We start from the raw sequence: 19,401 nt of genomic DNA, 5'->3' as shown, positions 1-19,401 counted from the left end.
TACTTGAGGTTTTGAGGTGCTCAGAAAGTTGATTTGGCATAACAAGTCTCCTTTAGTGTGAATCTAGGAATTAAACTTTCAACGCGAGACGATCTTAAAGCCATCGTGAGGAGGACAAATAGCAATGCTGTCACAGTCTTGCTACAACCTAGACAGAAAGCATTGTCCATTTATGGTCACAGCTCTTCCTTCTTCAACAGCTACGTCAGATAATCGTCTGCACAGCCTGACAAGCGCTTTTTTTTCCTGGAAAATCTTCAAGTAGAGAACGTGGCTTGGACCGTGCGCCTTGTCCCTGCAGCTGCTCCTGTGCCGTATCCGCTAAAAAGGTCTGTGCCAGGGGGTCACCTTGGCGTGTGCCCGTTGACTTGGCCCCTGCCCCACTGGATGTTCGGCAGAGTTAGACACCTCCTGAAGTGTTCCAGCTGGGCCTGCAGTCTCTCGTTCTCCTCCCGCACTCTCTGCCTATGACTCCTCAATTCCTACGAAGGGGGGGTGAGAGCGAAAGGACAAAATGAGATTGCTGTCGTCAAAAGGGCTAAAAATACATAGATGCACCAATACAGTGTTTGATAGTGAAAGATAAAGCGCGTCATGGCTTTAACTCACCCCCATAGTGTGAGTGAGCTGCTCCGCCGTCCGAGCAAGGTGGTGGTTTTGTGCCTCGAGCTTCTTACACTGGCTATGAAGGACTTGTCTCTCTATGCTGTGTTCTGTACAGAGAAAATGTATTCAATTTGATGTTATTAATATGCATGCTGAAGGTTAACACACGTCTACAAAAACCAAGGTAAATGAGGTAAATATCTTGTAATACTAGAATTTTCTCACACCCAACTTTGTTCTTCTTAATGAGAAGAAATAAATCTTGTTAATAGATTTAAATGCAAATACTACCTCTTTTTGCAGTTTGAAAATCAGGTAGATCAGCCTTAATAAGACCAGTAAAATACAAATGATTATGCCAAATGATTGTCCTAGCTAAGAAAACACAATTCCACAACAGCCATTGAATATTCTGTCGATAAAAAACAATTGAAATATAGTACAGTAATAACAGTTAAAGGTGTATTTTATGCTTTCTGAGGACCAGTCCTGATTCTGTCTGAGAGAAACAATGTTTGAAAAGAGCACATGCACCAGACTAACAAAATTCTAGCCAAAATCTTCCTATAAGCCTTTAAGTAACATAAATTAAGGTTAGTTTAAAGACATACAGAGAGATTTTGGCGTAGGTCAAAAATACATCAAATATACCTTTAACTGTAATTCATTTTTTGTTAAATAAAATGAAACATGATATTGATGAAAGTATTCTATAGGCATATGAATGTTCTATGTTCTAATGTGATGGGGTCAACTAAAATGCCATTCACAGATGATGTAAATGAGAAAATATAGCAGGATAATAACAGTCCCACATACCTTCTGCATACTGGTGATAGGCTTCAAAAATGGCTTCGATGCCCTGCCACTTTCTTGGGGCTACTTCTGTGTCCTCCTCCTCCTCTCTGTCATCTTCGTCTTGCCCGGACTGGCCCTCGTCATCAGACAGGGGCTCGTATGCTGATGGGGCGTCTCGACTGGACCCGTGATGAGCGACGTGATGGCCATTGATGTGCTGAGAGCTCCGGTTTGGCTGGGGCCCTTTCAGTGCGGAGGCTTTGTGAGGCAGAGAGGGGTCTGTGTTCAAGAGCCCGTCTGAAACATAACAACAACACGTTTTATTATCACAACCAATGTTAAAATGACGATCACTACCAACCTACGGCAGGATATTAAATGTACATATTATAAATGTACATATTGTAGTAGAAGTAGTTGTAGTAGTAGGTTTCAAAGATAGTCATTTAGACACTATTGTAGTAATCAAACAGTTTCAAAATCCAGCCATCCAGAAGTCATTTTCAATCTAAAGGACATGGTTTGAGCATTCTTTGAGCTTCTTTGTGGGGCCTTCTTTTAATTATTTATCAGTTTTAAATAAATAAATAGAATATTTTAAACACTGCTCAGTAGTGAAAAACATAACAGCTGCAGCAACCAGTCAGTACCAGGCTTGGGGGCAGGGGGGATGTGGCCCAACCTTTTCATTATGATATAAAAGAGAATATAATTGTGGCTGCTTTTATAATATCTTTACTTACTTGGTTCAGGCTTTTTAATTTAAAGCCATCAATTCTGGTTGACCTCTGCAGTGCCTCGTCAATAGGCGCGTTCGTGATAAGTAAGACCTGCGCAGATCCGATCAGTGTCGATCGACGTTGCAGTTTCCTGTTTAACCTTATTGGTCTGCATGAGACTGCTGGGCGTTTTTTTCTGTGCCCTCATTGGACACTTCAACTCTCGTCGATCATCCAGACAAGGCGTAGCTAAACAGAAACGCGCCTAGCAGCAGCAATTAGCCACAATCCCTGCCTGCCTCCCCTCGGTTGCCAGTATATGCAATTATATATCACATTGTATGAATATATTATGTACGTTCCAAAATTTGGTATCATCTCCTTATATGTCGCATTATAAAGTATCACCAGCAATATGACATGGCAAGCACCGCTTCAAAGAAGGCAACTCCACTAGATGGCAGCACTAGCCTATAATGTATAACTCCGCTTACTCACCCTTACTATGTGTGGACTGAAGAACAGCCTGGTGGAAGTGCTGAGCAAAAACCTCCGGCGTGAACTTTTCCCAGGGCCGATTGCGCCCATTCTGCCCACAGCTGGGTGCCTTTTTCAGGGGAGAAGCAGCCATACCATTTTGGAGGTTATGGGGCTTCCTGTTTGGCTCCATAAATTCAATCTTTTCGTGGTGGGGGGCCGTGGTAGGAATGCGTGCCCCTTGGGGATCCAGCGAGGACTTAAGTGCATCATTACAGAGTGGATTCTTAGGTTTGTGCAGAAAGGGAGGGGAGGGGCTGGGAGAGTCTGGGTAAGTATGTCCGTTTGGAAGAGAAATAGATTTGGAGTCGCCTATGGAAGAATGAAAGCAATAGTTAGTCAGATGAAAGTCTATAGTTTGTCATTCTGTAGCTGCAGTTTGTCTTACCGTTTAAGGTCGGAGGAGGAGATGGAGAGCTACATGGAGGTATAGGGTTGTATCTGATAGTGTCCAATGTGACAGTCTTCTTCTTAATAGCCTTTAGCAACTCTTCAGTCTTCCTTTTTTCTGTGGAGGACATGTATCTTTTAATATCAGGAATAACAGTTTCACCAACAAAAATGTAACGTTGTGTTTGCATATAATTTCTGCTAGAGCTGGGCGATATTGACAAAAACTAAAAGCATTAATTTTTTATATCCCGACAACAACATTCAGATGATATTATGTCAATCAACAGAAATGTATTAAAACATATTTTTTATTGTATTGTATTCACAATATTATCTACATCTTCTTTATATTGCCCATTTTGATTGAAGACTACAGTTATGAAGGTTGAATTGAGTTTTTTGTCCTGGGATTAATCAAATACAAAATAATATGATTTAACTAGGCAGCATATAATGTTTCGGTATCTTTTGTTCATTTTTTATTTCATATGGTGCACACTCAAGCTGAATAGAAATTACAATGTACAGAAGTCATTCCTTGCTTTAACTTTTATGCAAAATTATTGTCAATCTGCAGATATTGTATGTGGCTGGATGAATCTAGTGAGATAAGAGACTTTGTGACTAGTCAATATGAACAGGTTTAATTCTATTCAATATTGATTCTGAAAATGCAATATAATAGGTAAAGAAATACTGGCTTTGGCCCACTTCTACAATTTTACACCCTCAAATCCACAAAAACAAAAGATGCCCAATTGGAAATGTCCACGTTTTTAGGTTATCTATTCTTGTTGTGCCCTTTTCACAGTAAATAAACAGTTCCCACCAGGACTAACCATAGCATCTGTGCATGTAAGAGAATCACACATGGATGTAAGCAGAGTCAGACTTACCTCTCCTTTGTGCGGGGCTCACATGGCTGAGGCGAAACATGCTGAGGAAGTCTTTTTTCTCCCCCAGTTCAGGCGTCCTGTTCATCTGATCGGCTGTGTACGGCGTGCTAAGAGCTGGGCAGGCTTTCTTTTTGACTTGAGGGACAGGTGGAGAAGGGCTACGCTCCCTCAGCATCCTTTGCCTCTTCCTCCTCTTCTGTGCCAGGATCTTATTGCGATTTGAACGTGTAGTAAGACCACACGTGCTCAAAAACTCCACTTTCTATAAGACAAAGAAATTATGTTTAATAATAACAGTTTGGTGAAGGGGTCAAACAGGTGTGGCAGGTGTGGCGGGTGTCGGCTGTGTGGCAGTGATCGGAGGTGTGGCAGTGATCGGAGGTGTGGCAGGTGTCTGAGGTGTGGCAGTTGTCCGAGGTGTGGCAGTTGTCCAAGGTGTGGTTGGTGTCAGAGTTGTGGCAAGTGACGGAGGTGTGGCAGGTGACGGAGGTGTGGCAGGTGTCGGAGGTGTGGCAGGTGACGGAGGTGTGGCAGGTGACGGAGGTGTGGCAGGTGTGGCAGGTGTTAGGCTGTACCTCTGAGGATGTGTCCAGTTTGAGTGCAGGTTGTTCTATCACTCGTCTCAAATGTGCTTTCACCTCGTCCTCGTCGCTTTCATCATATGACTCGTCCATGTCATAGTAATAACCTGATCACACAGAAACAACGTAACTGATGTTAAGAAAACTTAATTAAATGTTAAATGAATTCAATAAATGTACATATTTATTTCTAAACATATTAGTTTAAAAGCTGCTCACCTCCCTCCCGTGCTTCCTTCCTCCTCCTCTCCTCCAGGTCCAGTTTGCTGAGCAGCCTCCTGTGCTGCTGCAGGACCTCGTCATACACCAGGAGGCTGTCAGGCACACGGCTGTGTCTCTCTCTGACCGGAGAGGGGGAGCTTCTACATTCCCGTGCCCCCAGATCAGCGCTGCTCAGGGGAGCAGACAGAGGGGCACATGCCCTCTGCTGGAGGTTATTGATGTGGTGCCGTTGGTAAAGACTCTGAATCGTTCTGTCCTGCTCAGTTTTGCCCCAGGAGCCTGCTTCATGTAAGCTGGTCCCCCTCATAGAAGGGACCCTCTCTAAGCCCTCTGCTCTCCTCCTGCTGCTGTCCTCTGTCCTCTCCCCCCAGCACAGGGGAGCTCTCTCTGTGCGGGTCAGTCCAGGAGGGGGGCGGCTGGGAGGGGTGGTGGAGGTCAGCTTTCGAGCTGGAGGGCTGTCCACAAAGGAGGCCGGGTTCCACAGTGTGGTCGGAGGGACAGAGGGATTAGGGGGACCTTTAGGAGAGATAAGCGGAGGTGGTGCGCCCAGGGAGGGTGCGGTGTCCTTACTGTGTGAGTTAAGATGAACAGTGTTGGGCCTGAATTGGAAGAGTTTTACAAAGAAAAACAAATATGATTTTATTGTGGTGTTAGAGCAGTACCAAGGACAAAAACTAAACTGTTCCTACCTTGGATTTTCTCTCCAAGGCTCAGGACCTTTCCCAGGCGAGCGCAGGTCCAGCTCCAGAGGACGCTCTCTGTCCTGCCCTCTTTGTCGTGTTAACCACACTTCCTCATTCATCCTCTGAGTCATCATGGCAGCTGCCAGAGCGCTATGATGCTTGCCCATGTGCGAGGGCACCAAGCTGGGCACAGAGTGTGGGACAGACCCCCTGGAGGAGTGCAGGCTGGACTGCAGCAGCAGAGGTTTTGGCGCAGTGAAACCTAAGTGTTCAGACTCCTTGGCCTTATCTACAAAACAAAAACAACAGATTTATTAATAGACAATTTTAAATAAAGTTTGTCATTTCTATAAATAAAGACAAAAGTTAAACCCATAATTGTCCTTTAGGCTGTTCTTTCATGATATATTCATGAGCTTCTAGACAATGTGAAAAGGGTGGAGGGCCACTGATTCAGTTACATGTAGTGAGACCAATTAGGGAAATGGTCACTTTCTCATAAATTAAATAGTAATGCTCTTTTTTCCTCTGCTTTTCACAGCAGGTGGTCAGTGACCTAATCAAAGATCAGTAGAAGACAGGGCTAATATAATCCCCATTGGCCTGGGCTGTGAGCTGTGGACAAAGGTACTTATACACCAGTCTTAGGGCAGTAATTAGGTCTCTGTTCCCCTCCTCTGATCAGCGTGGACCCTGCTCTCACTGCACATGTAACACACTCACACCGCTCAGTTCAGTTGGTGAGTAAATCAGAATATGGCCTGCTCTTTGTCTGCACATTGGTGAAAACACAAGTGCGTGTCATGTGCTTGTGTGGAGGTACCCGGTCTGTTTGGGGTCAGCCTCTCCCCTGGCCGCGACCTGTCCTCCGGCGGTGCCCTGCGAGCCTGCATCTCCGCCAGGTAGTGGCTCTCGGCTCCTCTGACCATCTGCTGCTGTCTGTCCCGGTGCCGCTCCTTCTGTCTGTCCGCCTCGTCCTCCCTCTCTCTCTCTCTCTCCCGCTCTCGCTCTCTCTCCGCTCCCTTGGCCGCCCGCTCCCTCTCTTTCTCTCGTTCGCGCTCGTGCTCTCGCTGGCGCAGCTCGCTCTCCATCTGTAGCCTGTGGGGGAGGTTGACACACGGGGGAAGAGGTGAGAGATGCAACACCCAACACGGGCCAGATATTAGCCACACACTGGTGAACTTCACGCAAACACTGCTGGCCAAAATGTACACACAAATATGCACTTGCGACGGGCACAATAAACCGTCCGCAGCATGACTGAGTACGAGCAGATGAACACTTAATAGGTAGCCACGGGAGAACCGCACACACATACTGTACTCACACTCACATTCACACAGTCAAACAAAGCAGATATATGCATCATGGGCCTGGGCGATAAGTACCACCCTGATCATCCCTCTCTAGCTTCTCCGCCATAAGGAAACAATGTACATAGTGACACAAGTGGAAGACGTGCTGACAATGAGGCTTCCTGACGTACACTAGTACAAAGGGCTTATATATGCAAGTGTGTGTGAAGGACAATGTGCAGTGACGGAGTGTATAGGAGGCGCTATGGGGAGTGCGCTAAAAATACCCACACTCAGCAACCTGTGCCTACCCTGCGGAGAAAAGACTGCCCAGGCCCAGAGTCAGGGGGGAGGAGGAGAGAACGATGACGAATGGGGGGAAAATGTAACGTGTAATGGCTGAACAGGAAGAAGAATTAGAAGATGTATGTATACGCTTTAATATGCGCTTGTGTGAACGTTACCTCTCCGCCAGCGCTGTGTGGTTGAGTTCAGCAGAGTAGCGGCTCCCAGGCAGGTGCATGTGCATGGCAGATGGGTGCAGGGAGGGGAAGGCGCCCCCTCCAGGCACAGAGTAGAATGGCGAGCGTAGAACAGAGAGACACAGAGACTCCTCCATTCTGTGTTGGGGGGAAATAATATTGTTTAGGACTTAACTTGAAGTAAGCTAAAATAATTCATGTGTATTATTATTCTTTCCCAAACACATCAAGTCATTTATTAAATTGGGCACATTATGCAAAAATTTGAATGAGCTTTTTACCTTGTTATAATGGTGTTTCCTCATCAATAATTCACTCAATATGTATTTTGATTGATTTATGCAGAGACTTGAGTGCTAAGACAATGTTTAACTGCCACCGCTCTCCGCCCACATCTTTGTAATTATTAGAAAAATAAAGAGTCTGAGTGATACATGTAGGTTCTAAAATGTCACTTAGTTACTTTTTAAGAATTAAAACATGTAAATGACAATCTGCTGCTTGTTACGGTGAAATTACACTACAAAGAGGCGGGGCTTATCAGTTCTGCAGTTTTAAACAGGAAGTCAATTAACAGTTTTTTATTATTCAGCCTTTTTAGATCAATACTGGGGTTTAAAATTAACAAAATGTAAACTCATGTTATAGTTTAATACCAAGTAGCTGATAAAAAGTATAATATGTGAGTTCCTGATTTTCAAACAGTGAAGTGCAGAAGTAGGTATTTAAATGTATTCAACTACCGGTAGTTCCTAACTCACATCACCAGTATTCACATCTTTAGAACAGCTTTTTAAAATGGAGAAATGGAGAAGTGTGGACCATCCTAAAGCATCATAATGGCTCTTTCTTACAAGATTGCAAGTTATAAAATGTGTTCTTATCAGTTGCATGTAGACCTTTGATTTTTGAAGCAAGGTTTTGCTTTTACAAAAAACTTGGGAAAAACTGAACGAAACTGAAAGGAGCTGGGTACTGTAGTTTTAAAGACACTCTCTCTCCCCTCCTTCAGATTCAGCGACCTGTCACAACCGTCTCCTCAACCCCACATCCAGTGCAAAAGCATGTGATCACTAGCCAGAACCTACTTTTTACCATTGCCTTGTGTTGTACTTCTCTCCTGTTTGTTTGTTTGTTTGTTTAGTATTTGTTTAGTTACTAATGGCCACTGGACCGCAGATGTAAATTAGCTTTGTAAGTATAATATTATATATATAATACAGCGTAGTTGAATTTGTTTAATACAGATGTTCATTTATGTGCATTGTCACTATTATATAAAGAAATACATGGATGAATCATACATGCTTTTATGTAATACATTTAAACTGTAAAGGGTTGCTCATTTTAAATAATAACACACTTTTTACACATTACATATTATGTTTATTTGTAGTATTTATTTATTGTTGCTAATGTTTTACAGGGGATACTTTCTTTTGGAAAACAGTTTAGTTGGATTTTTACGGCGTAAGGTTTAAAATATGAGTGACATAAAGTGGTCTTGATTATTATATTTTATAGTTTCAGAAATAATATATTGTACATTCTCACCCTTTGTTTTATCTTTTTTAGTGTCTATCTTCTCCTCTCATTTCACATTTTCCCTAACAGATCCATCAATCACTCCCTAAAGTTGTTTTAGGTTGTCAAAAGTATAAAGAATGAGATACTAGTCAATACTAAAACTAGAATCTAAACTATATTTGAGCGAGTATCGATACTAAAATAGATGTGACATTTCCTGAAGAGTTTTAGAATGATCTCAAACGTAATCAGAACTATAAGAGTACATGGTATCTTACTAAACAAGCTAAATTAGTCTATTTTCCAAAACAAGCATGTTTTTATTACCTCTGTGGTATCAAAAGTATCAAGCCTATTCCTTAGTATGGAAGAAAGTGACATACTGTGCCTTTAAGTAGATTGATTATTCTATGTGCCACAAAATGAGTCCCAACATAAGGATCCGAGTGAGGGTAGGTGCAGTTACCTTTGCAGGGACAGCGGGTGGTGGAGGTAGGCTGGGTGGTAGTAGGCAGCAGCAGCAGCAGCATGAGCAGCAGCCGGGTCCAGGCCCATGGGCAGAGAGGCCATGCGGAGGTCCTCTGACGTGGCGTAGGGACGGAGCGCTCTCAGGTACTCCTCGGGGACTGCACCAGGAGGGACCCCGGGGTGCATCTGCCCGGGTAAACTGTAGGTGACACAACAAATAGGCATAAATGCAAGTTTTTGTGGGACATATTGTGCAAAAATAGGAATGAATCAAATGTTAGTGTCATTGGATCAAGTTTGCAGATGTATTTTCCATGACCCTTTTGAAGTTAATAATATTAGTAAAGATTAATTCAATTTAGGTATAGTTGATATTAAAATGTTCATTAAAAAATCACCACATGATTCATTGCCAAATTCCTTCTTGCTGACTCAGGTTTTACATGGGATCAAAACAATGTACTGTAGAAGTCTTATTTCAATGATTTCAAAACAAGGGAGGTCTGTAGGCCGTATAATGTACCGAAGCTGTGCAACTTCTAATCTTCTCACAAAGAATGGTCTGATTACGTGGGTTTTTAGGATTTACCTTTATTTAATATTAATATTTAAATATATTAATATTTATTTATAATAATATTTGATCAACTGTTTGATTATTTTCTTAAAATGTGTGATTAATATTCTTGTGTTCTCGTGTATAATCCAAAGAAAATGTTATACCTACAAATTCTATTAGATTAGATCAAACTTGTCCAAGTACAGTACAATGACAAGCAGTTTAGCATCCAACCAGAAGTGCAGTGAAGCAAATACTACCGTAATTAGGTTTGTCAAATGTAATGAAAATTACATACAGAAAAAAACCAGAACTAGAGTTGAAAATAGATACTCATTTGAGCAAGTATCGATGCATGGATACTTGGACAAGTAGCTCTGTCCTGAAGATTTTCAGCATGATCTCGAGTCTCAGAACTAGCATAAGACCACATGGTTTAATAATGAAAGTGCAATTATTTGTGTATTGAGACTTGAGCATGTTCCTTAGTATTGAGTTTTGAGTCAATTGAGTCAAAATTGAGTTTGAAATTATAGTATTGTGACTTAATAATAATATCACAATTGTTGTTTTAGAGATATGCAAAATTGCAATATTCAGTTATTGTATGATAAGGTTTTTTTACTGCAAAAAATGCCTGCTAGCATTAAAATAAAAGACATTTCTTCCAAACAAGAATAAAGAATTATATTTCTGCATTGTGTGGGTAGTTTTACAGTCCATTTACTGATAATTGAACCTCAATCAAGACATTTACAGGCACGTGTTAGTACATTTTTGATGGACTGCCATGATGGTGTCATTTTTGTCAATATCTCCCACCGCTGACAATAACTCAACTCTATGAGCAAGAATGTGCTTTGAGCAGACATTTCCGCACGGCGTTGCTTCTGCGTAGTTACCTGAGGCTCTGTATTCTGGGATCCTGCATGACGTTGGCTTGCAGTCCAAATGGGTGAGTGATGTGAGGGCGGGGTGACGAGATAGGGGGAGTCCTCTTGTCTTGTGGGTGCGGGTTGTTTTCCAGACGTTCACGGATGTTCGCCTCAGCCTGACGAGGAACATCGTGCAAGAGAAAAATGCAATGTTAAAGGAGACATGGTATGCTTTTTTCAAGTATGAACTATAACACACACGCAAACATATTCTTACATTTTGAAAATTGTAAACCGCAGCATTGTTAATAGGTAATAGAAACAGGTTAATTGAATTCCTGTTCAAAACTGCAGAACTAATAAGCCCCGCCTCTTTGTGACATTTCACTGTAACAAGCAGCAGATTGTCATTTACATCTTTTATTTTTGGCTACGTGACATTTCAGAACCTTACATGCATCAGTCGGAGTCTTCATTTTTCCAATAATTGCAGCTAAGTACAGGAAATTTGGGCGGGGATGGGGGGAAGGTGAAAACAAGGATTTTCTGAGCACTCGAGCCTCAGTTGCAGGACAATACAGGATTAACTCAAAAATGCAGAATCAATCAAAATACAACTTTGAGTAAAGAAATGATGAGGAAACACCGTCGTAACAAGGTTAAAAGCTCATTTAAGTTGATTTAGTATAATATGTCTCCTTTAAGTAAAAGTAACCTGAGCAATTAACTTAACAAAGAAAAGGAGTCTTACATTTTTTAATGCAGAGAAAGAAACAAAAAAAACAACAATAATAATAAAGTTAACAGTCAGGATAGACAATCACTGCTTTGCATATGTAGGAAAAACATGCAAATTCTCTTGACGCAAACTTGAATGTCCAATGCAAATCGTTGACATTACTAAAACACGGCAAGCCAGGTCAGATATCTCAGTGACAGAATGTGACGTTGGCTCTGACATGGGGTCCCGGCCTGTGTAACGCTTCAACTCAACTACATAAACGGCCATCACTTTGCGGTTGGATGTGAGCGAGATAGATAGGTTAAGAGAAAAGGCGAAGCGGGAGTGAGAGGAGCAGAATGAAGGAGCAGAGCGAGCCCGAGGGCTGTACCCGGGGGCTCAGCCGAGTGGAAAAGTGGGCTTGATATGTCATAACAGGTCAACATCAAAGAGGAAAGATTATCCTAATATCAAGCCAAATGCTTTCTTCTTCCTCCGGAGCAGCCCTCTCACTCTCCCTCTCTTTCTCCACTCAGAGGCTCAGTCACCATGAAGTCACATTTGATCTGTGATTGCTTATCTAAAACTCCTGACGTACTGTGAAAGCTTTGGGGACAAAAGTGTGCATACACAGAACTAACTTTTATTTCAAATTCAGCTAGTTCAAGTCTTTGTTTGAAGGAACAATGTACAGAGACACTAGATTAGTTTCCATCTAAAATTCCTGAATTACAGGAATAAATTAGACAATAACATTAGATAGATGATAGACTTTATCAAATCTGTTTTTGTACCAACCGAAAAAAGAAAACATGATTTCATCCAAACTGCTGCAAGTGTAAAGAGGTACTCACTGTATTAAACAGTCTAATTGCGTTTAAAATGAAGAACAATCCACAAGTGCCACTCTCTGGCTCATGCACACTTCTACACTTCCACAACCACAAACTCCTGCATCAGTCCACAAGATTCTATATCAGGATTCGCCAACATCATAAACATTCTTACCTCGCAAAATGCACAAAATACTGTTCACAAATACAAGTCTACACATTTCCACAGTGCACGTTTGGGCTGGATTAGCACTTAAACTTGTGCATGTGCATTATCTGTGGTACACAAAATGCCAGCAGAGGGAGCAATGGAATGATCAGGATGAATCTGATTTAGTTACCTTTAAAACACAAAGCAGCACTTCTGGATCTGATAACAACAAAGGGAAAGAGACAGACTAAACAAGCACTGCTCAAATGTAGCTGAATGAAACAACATAATGTATGTAATGTTTTATGATGTATTGTATGCATGTATTCTATCCAAATTATGTTGAGAATATTATTTTAATCAATTCTAGAATAACAAAATCCTCTCTCTAGTTTGTCTGATACCTCCAGATAGTGTATTGTGATTGTCATAGCTTGTTTAATTGCCCCACATTTAGAGCCTGGTTTTGGGGTTCGTGTTTAAAAAAAACTGTCCATTGTTTCTTATCCACTTAAGACACAGTTAAAGTGCACTAATTGCATGAAAAACACGCTTTTAGTCTAATGTTTCAAATTATGTCTCTAAAGAAACATAGTGTAAATACAGGGCCAAGCTACCACAGGGAAACCACAAACAAATCCGCTCCCCTGCCAACATTTCAGGTGCCAGCTTCCACTTGGGACAACACAGTAAAATCTGTGTTATTTGAATATGCTGGTGCCGATTTGAATGTCTCACTCATGAAAAGCAGATTCAAACCAGAGATGAACCGTCGCACTCTGTCTAAGCCCAATCTGACGCAGAATGTCCTGGCGAGAGATACTTCAGAGGGAAGGAGCGAGGGAGGGAGGGATGCAATACAAAGACCGCCCGGGGAGCAGCCGTCACACGTCCTGACCTTTGACCCCGCAGACTCACAATTGTCTTGACAGATGCGGCCATAAGCACAAAGCGTCTCCGCCTTCTTCTGGACAAAATGCAGGGGACAACTGTTTTTTTTTTTTTTTGTCGATTGTCAATTGCCCAACCTTAAACTTGGCTTGTCAGATTAATCAACCATTAGCATAACTATTTTAGAATGTAAATACTCATTTGAGCAGGTATAAAAAAATAGGGCAAAGTTTTACAATTCCAAAATTTTAAAGAATTAAAAAACAAAAATGTTTAAGAGTCTTGATGTATAACGTAACTAGTAAAAGCCCATGGTAGTATTAAAGAGGCTGTATATATACAATAAAGTATATTGTGTGAGCAGCTCTTCAGTCAGTATCAGTATCTAATCATAGTGTGTTATTCTACAAAAAGCAGGAAGTGCACTGTTAGCATGCTGATGCATGTTTGATAGCTTTTCCACGATGGTGAACTCTGCTCTGGGCTCTGAAAGTTGTGAATTGTGCTTATGAACTCATGGCAGTGAATAATTAGGATGATCAGAATTAATGTTGTAAGTGAGTGGGTAATGTTCACACACTGTTTAAAATGAACTAGTTCAGTTTTTTAAAGTCAGCACCTTTAAAAACAAAACAAAAAATGTTGTTGAAAATTACATTTTGTTGTATTAAAAAGTTGTATTTTTTGTTATCCCTGAGGTATCAATATCAGTGTTAAGCATTTTCCTGAGTTTCGAAAACAAGTTTGAAATATATTAGTATCGTGACAACACTAAATACCTTCAGCAGTGGAATCATCAGCCACCTCAGCCTCTACAGAGATATTTTGTTATTATTATTAACAATGAATCAAAGTTATTTAGTGATTTTTGGACAATCAAAGATGCTTAACATGACATAAAACAACAGTATAATAAAAAATGTGAGTTTTAAGCTGTGATTTGAAGCTATGAAATGATGGGTTGTGGGAGTGGGTTCATCGCAGTGCTGATGTCTCTACTCGAAAACCAGTTTATCACCCACTAAACTTATAATACATCACCTAAAATTCCTGCAAACCGACTGCATATTTACTGCTCCTTACTTATCCGTCCTTACCTCCTTGGCTCGCTCCCTAAAACCCTATTCTCCAAGTTCCCTGCCACCCCCTTCCGCTTGTCCCTGTTGAAAGGTCTGAATGGGCGCCCCCAGGCTGGCAGACCCACAGTGTAGGCTTTGTCACGGGGGGAGAATGGCCGCTCTGATCCAAGTGGAAGTGCCTACAGTGGGGGCCAACCTCTCGCATTGTGCTGGAGGGAGCCCGGACTCTCAGCCTGGCTTAAACTCACCCGCCTGACCCCCCCGAGCTCGCACACGCACGCACAACACACACACACACACACACACACACAACACACACACACATATATATTTACAAGGGAGGGAGGCCTTTTGTGGGGAAGGGGTCAAGTACACACGCGCATATGCACAAACGCAGCAGGAAGCCGGACACAATAGGTGGCAGTCTGTTGCAGCCGCCTCCCAACGCTTCTTTTATAATGTTCTTGTGTGTTTACGGAAAAAGACAAGGAATGATTAGCGAGACCGCAAGACACAGAGAGAGGGAGAAAGAGAAGAGGCGGAGTGAGAAAGAGAGTGAATGAGAGAGGGAGAGAAAGAGAGGGAGGCAAAGAAAGCATGGAATATGACAAGAGACATGAGGGCCGGCTGGTGGTGACAGCTTAATGTCGACAGGAATGTTTTTGGAAGAGATGTTGGGGCTAGAAATGCAGAGAGAAAAATACAAAATATGTTAAAAGAGTATTTAGTATTCTCATCGACAGTACAGTAAGTCAATAGTAAAGTAAAAGTAATGTCGTCTTTTTCCATACATTACTTTTTCATATTATAAACTAGAGATTGATATGCTTTTGTATTGTTTATGTGGTTGACATTGTACAGCCCGGAGAAGCCGATACCGATATTTTATAGCCCAAAGTCGCAACCAATACCGATATTTTAGAGCCCAGAGACTGCAAAAAAATAGGAAAATAATATATTTGGAAATTACTACAAGCTCAGTTACTGTCATTAAAGTGCACAGCTCGGCACAAAAAAAATATAATAGGGAAAAATAATGCAGATTGACAATTCAACCAATAATAGAGCAGTATTCACATTTTGTACAATTGTCGGACTACATAAATAGAGGAGATTTAAGGCCGATAACTGATATGCCAAAAAAGAATAAATGGTGGATTTATTGGCCAACCCATATAATGGTCTATTTCTATTGTAAACAAATACTTTAAGTCTGAACTCTGCTTTTACAGACAGAAGATTGGCTGTAGACCTCTTATTAAAAGATCCAAGCTGATCATTGACGATTAGAGAAGACTGAATCTCGATCTTGATTATAATCCCATTAATTGCGCAGCCCCAACGCATTCCCCAAAAAACAAACCAGTAGCATTTAAAAGATTGAAAAGAGAGTTGAATTTAAGAAACCTCCAAGTTGTCTTGTTGGGAATACAATGCAGTACAGTATAGTCGTAAAAAGAAAAGCAAAAACACAGAGGAGATAGTGGCTTGACGGCTCACCTGTCTGGAGTCGGACCTCCACAGGCTGTTGCTGGTCTTGGTGGGGGCTATGGTTACCACTGGAGGAGTACTGGGGACACTGTGGCCCCGGCTCTGGCCCAGGAGAGGCCCTAAAGATGGCCGCTTTGGCGTGGTGACTGGGGAGCTGTGGCTGGTGGAGGGGGTGGAGACAGGAGAAGGCTCGCGGCTGATGGCAGAACCTGTGGAGAGGGAGAGGGAAAAAAAATAATTAAAAAGGAACCCACTGCCACTACACTAGACGCACTAGTGTTTAATGACATGAATACTTATTTGTAATGGTTGTAACTGGTATTAGGTGTGCGTACGGTCATATACAAGGTACTTTCATTGCAATATAATGTCACTGGAAAAGTCTCTAAGCTTGAGTAAAAGGTAGAGATGGGATGAGACACAGGATGGGCTCCAGGAGAACGTGTCAAGAGACAAGATTTGGACAAATAGTGCAGCTCACAATTTTAGATCTTGTGTCAATTTTATCTTGGGAGATTTTGTTCCATCTGAAACCATCTCACCCATTATTATTATTATTATTATTATTACACAGCAAATCTAAGAACTTTTAATGTTTGATTATTTTGATATGATATTGATACCATATGATACTGTTCCTAATCGTTGTACTTCTGTAAATAAATCTGTCAGAAACACGATGGTGTCCAGCAGAAAGTAACATTTTCTACAGCATTTAAAGGTTTCATAGATTTAGTTGCTAGTACATGCTTTTGTAATTCTAAAATGGTCCACAAAATGTTAATGCTAATGATTTGCCTGATGTGTCTAATGCTCCACTCTGATTGTTCATCTAATGTCTTTGCAAGCACTTAGTAGTCAAATTCCCTTTGGAGCAATGAGGATTTCAATCAATCCTTTTGTTTTGCCCGAGGAAAACAGTGATTCAATCAATTTGATGAAAGGCAATATGAGAACGGAAAGATACAGGGACTAAATGAAGATGGAGGATGTTATTGTACGAAAAGATACAAAGAGTAAATAAACCGACGGTAGAATAAATGAAATTGTTTAAGGGTCACGCTCTAAAAATGACAGAGTACGCCAGCGGAATCACTCTATGGTGGTGACATTTACTATTAAGTGTGCGCACGAAGGGAGAATTTAATAAGATGAAGAAACGCTGTACAACGGGCTGCAAGGGAGAGAGCGGAGAAGGAGCGTCTCTTATAATTGGCGGTAATTAGATTCTTATTATGAGGAGATGAATAGAAACAGATGAAGGGAACCAAGGAGAGGTAGGGGTCACGTAAGGTCACCTCTTATCCAACACCTTCATTAAAACAGCAATGAGCTGTGTGACACGCCGCGCTGCCTAAATGAGTTCATACACAGCCGGAGTGTGCAATAATCCAGGGTCTCAAAATGTGGGACGCGCACCAGTGGTTGTGCACAGGCTTTTTCTAATGCTACTACTATTTAAGACGCATTCACATCCTAGTTTGAGTCCAGATTAGTTGTGGTATGGTTCTGAGCTAATCTTGGTTTGGTCCTGGTCTAGTCCAGGTTTAGCTCTGGGTGTGACCTACTTTAGTTCTTCTTTAGATGACTCTTACTTTAGCCCTGGTTTAGACTATGTGTGTGTTCAAGTCTGTGTGTTCAAGTCAGAACGCACTCTCCAGTTCTAGTATTTTGGTTAAAGACTGAACCTGGATGTTTTTTAGTTCTTCTTTAGATTACTCCTGGTTCACATTTGTCCCAGTTTGGTCCTGGTTTGAGCTCAGTTTAGCATGACTTAGAATTGGCTTGGTCCTACTCTAGTCCTAGTTTAGGTCAAGTCTAGTACAGGCTTAATTACAAATTTGCTCTCAGTTTAGTTCTAGTTTTGATTTGGTTTATTTGCAACCCTACTTTAGCCCTGGATTCAGTCCGGTGTAGGACTGGGTATGGTTCTGTTTTGGACCTGCTTTGATTCTTCTTTAGAGCTGGACTAACTTAGACCTACCGGTAAATTAAATAGGTTTGGTTCTGAGTCTAGTCCCAGTTTAGTCCCAATTTTGATGTGGCGATTGTGCAAAAGTGAATGTACCCTATATTAAAAAAAACTGAAACTAAACTTGGACTAAACCCGGACAAGATGTACAAGTCTAACCTACTATAGCCTTTTGGTGCTTTTTATACTGGTTTAGACCTGTTTGTTTCCTGGCCTAATAACCCATTGGGTCATACAATCAAAGCTTCTCAAGTTTAAATATAACTTAAGAGGAACGTGTATGTTTGACAGAACTTATGTGAGAACGACGCTGAGTTCAAAAAGCCACTTCTCTATTTCAGTTTAAAAGTATCTTCAAGGAAATAATGATGGAAAAATATTGGCAGAACAGAATAAAAATACATGTTATTATTGTAAAACCTGGAATGCTTGTAGATAATACCGGTACTAGGGAACCCTGTATTATGTAGTTGTGTTTTGTTGATAGATTTTCCACTAAAGTCCTATAATGTGACAAATGTCCATGCTTGAGAGTTGGAGAGGCACAATAAGCCTTGGCTTCTGCCTACACCTGGTAAAATAACACATTTTTATTTCTTATCTGCTTGGATGTAGAGCACTTTTTGTTCTGACCAAATAATACATTTGTTCATTAATTTCTTTAGTTCTGCTTCAGGGAGTAGTCACACTTTGGGCGTATATTTAGTGCGTTTTAGTCCTAATGTGAACTTGGTTTGGTCATGCTCTAGTCCTTGTTTAGTCCAGGTCTACTCCAGGTCTAATATCGGGTTTAGTCTTGGTTTTGTTCCAGTTTAGATGGTGTATTACTTTCTGTAGTGGTACTTTGTCTAAAACGTTTGCAATTTTAGCATGTTACGAGACTTGAAAACCATTCTCATTTTGCTTTGAAGAGGCACAATATAGTTTGAAGGTGTAGCCAATAACTCTAATTTGCTGCGTGGTGCATTTGTTCAAATCCTCCGAGGGGCTGGAAGGTGCTGAGAGCGAGTGAACTGACCCACCTCTGGGATCCTCAGCCTGCTTGGCCAGTTTACGCAGGGCAGCAGCGAATCCGGAGTTTGCAGACTGGGACGCTGCGCTCCCATTGGTTAGAGGGTTCAGGGGACTGACAGTGGCCGTAGTGCGGGTTGCCGTGGAGATCATTCCTAATGATGGAGATTTGTTGGAGTCATGGTTCATACCTGAGGAAGAAAAGAGAAGATTTGGCTTCATGAGTTATTTTGTTTTAAAAGGTGAAATTATAATTGTGCTTTTCTACGCTAACGTTTGCTTTACGTAAAGAGTGTTCATTCACTTTTCAGACACTCTGCGGTTAAGCAAGGGTGACATGCCAAAGAAATCATATCACTGTTTTTTTGGAGTTGAGATCATAGTTTTATCACAATTCAGGTATTTTTTAACTGCTCTTAATCTGCTCGTTAACAGAAATCTTTTACCAAATTTGACCCAGATAAGAGTTAAGTAAAGCTGCTTGAGGACATCTTGATCAAAGTTACTTGAAGATAAAATAGGCTTTTCATCAGAAACACTAAATGGTTCTATTTCCTGTGTCATTTTGACAAAATGTTTGCTTCTTTTTGCTCACCTCTTTTCATAGAACA

At 41.3% G+C, this 19,401-nt stretch overlaps 1 protein-coding gene across 5 annotated transcripts in view; it reads right to left on the bottom strand.

Moving 5' to 3' along the window:
• Nucleotides 1-300: 300 nt before the first annotated feature.
• The window catches only part of LOC140348540 (genetic suppressor element 1-like), a 62,030-nt gene continuing 42,929 nt past the window's right edge, over nucleotides 301-19,401 (bottom strand). For all 5 annotated transcript variants that reach the window (XM_072434470.1, XM_072434471.1, XM_072434474.1 and 2 more), the window contains exons 2-16: nucleotides 18,802-18,981; nucleotides 15,817-16,016; nucleotides 10,669-10,817; nucleotides 9,206-9,406; nucleotides 7,195-7,350; nucleotides 6,259-6,533; nucleotides 5,442-5,724; nucleotides 4,750-5,351; nucleotides 4,525-4,637; nucleotides 3,950-4,211; nucleotides 3,049-3,168; nucleotides 2,622-2,972; nucleotides 1,426-1,701; nucleotides 610-713; nucleotides 301-482 (exon numbers count right to left, since the gene is read on the bottom strand). In XM_072434470.1, coding sequence (XP_072290571.1) covers nucleotides 345-482; nucleotides 610-713; nucleotides 1,426-1,701; nucleotides 2,622-2,972; nucleotides 3,049-3,168; nucleotides 3,950-4,211; nucleotides 4,525-4,637; nucleotides 4,750-5,351; nucleotides 5,442-5,724; nucleotides 6,259-6,533; nucleotides 7,195-7,350; nucleotides 9,206-9,406; nucleotides 10,669-10,817; nucleotides 15,817-16,016; nucleotides 18,802-18,981 — 3,410 coding nt within the window. In that variant the 3' untranslated portion in view covers nucleotides 301-344. The remainder of the gene's footprint in view (nucleotides 483-609; nucleotides 714-1,425; nucleotides 1,702-2,621; nucleotides 2,973-3,048; nucleotides 3,169-3,949; nucleotides 4,212-4,524; nucleotides 4,638-4,749; nucleotides 5,352-5,441; nucleotides 5,725-6,258; nucleotides 6,534-7,194; nucleotides 7,351-9,205; nucleotides 9,407-10,668; nucleotides 10,818-15,816; nucleotides 16,017-18,801; nucleotides 18,982-19,401) is intronic.

This window comes from Eucyclogobius newberryi, unplaced genomic scaffold (genome assembly GCF_026437365.1).
Source record: "Eucyclogobius newberryi isolate DKJ021-1_F unplaced genomic scaffold, fEucNew1.0.hap1 SCAF_7, whole genome shotgun sequence".
Taxonomy (NCBI): Eukaryota; Metazoa; Chordata; class Actinopteri; order Gobiiformes; family Gobiidae; genus Eucyclogobius; species Eucyclogobius newberryi.
Note: the sequence above shows the minus strand (reverse complement) of the source record. Positions and strands in the feature narration are given on the sequence as shown.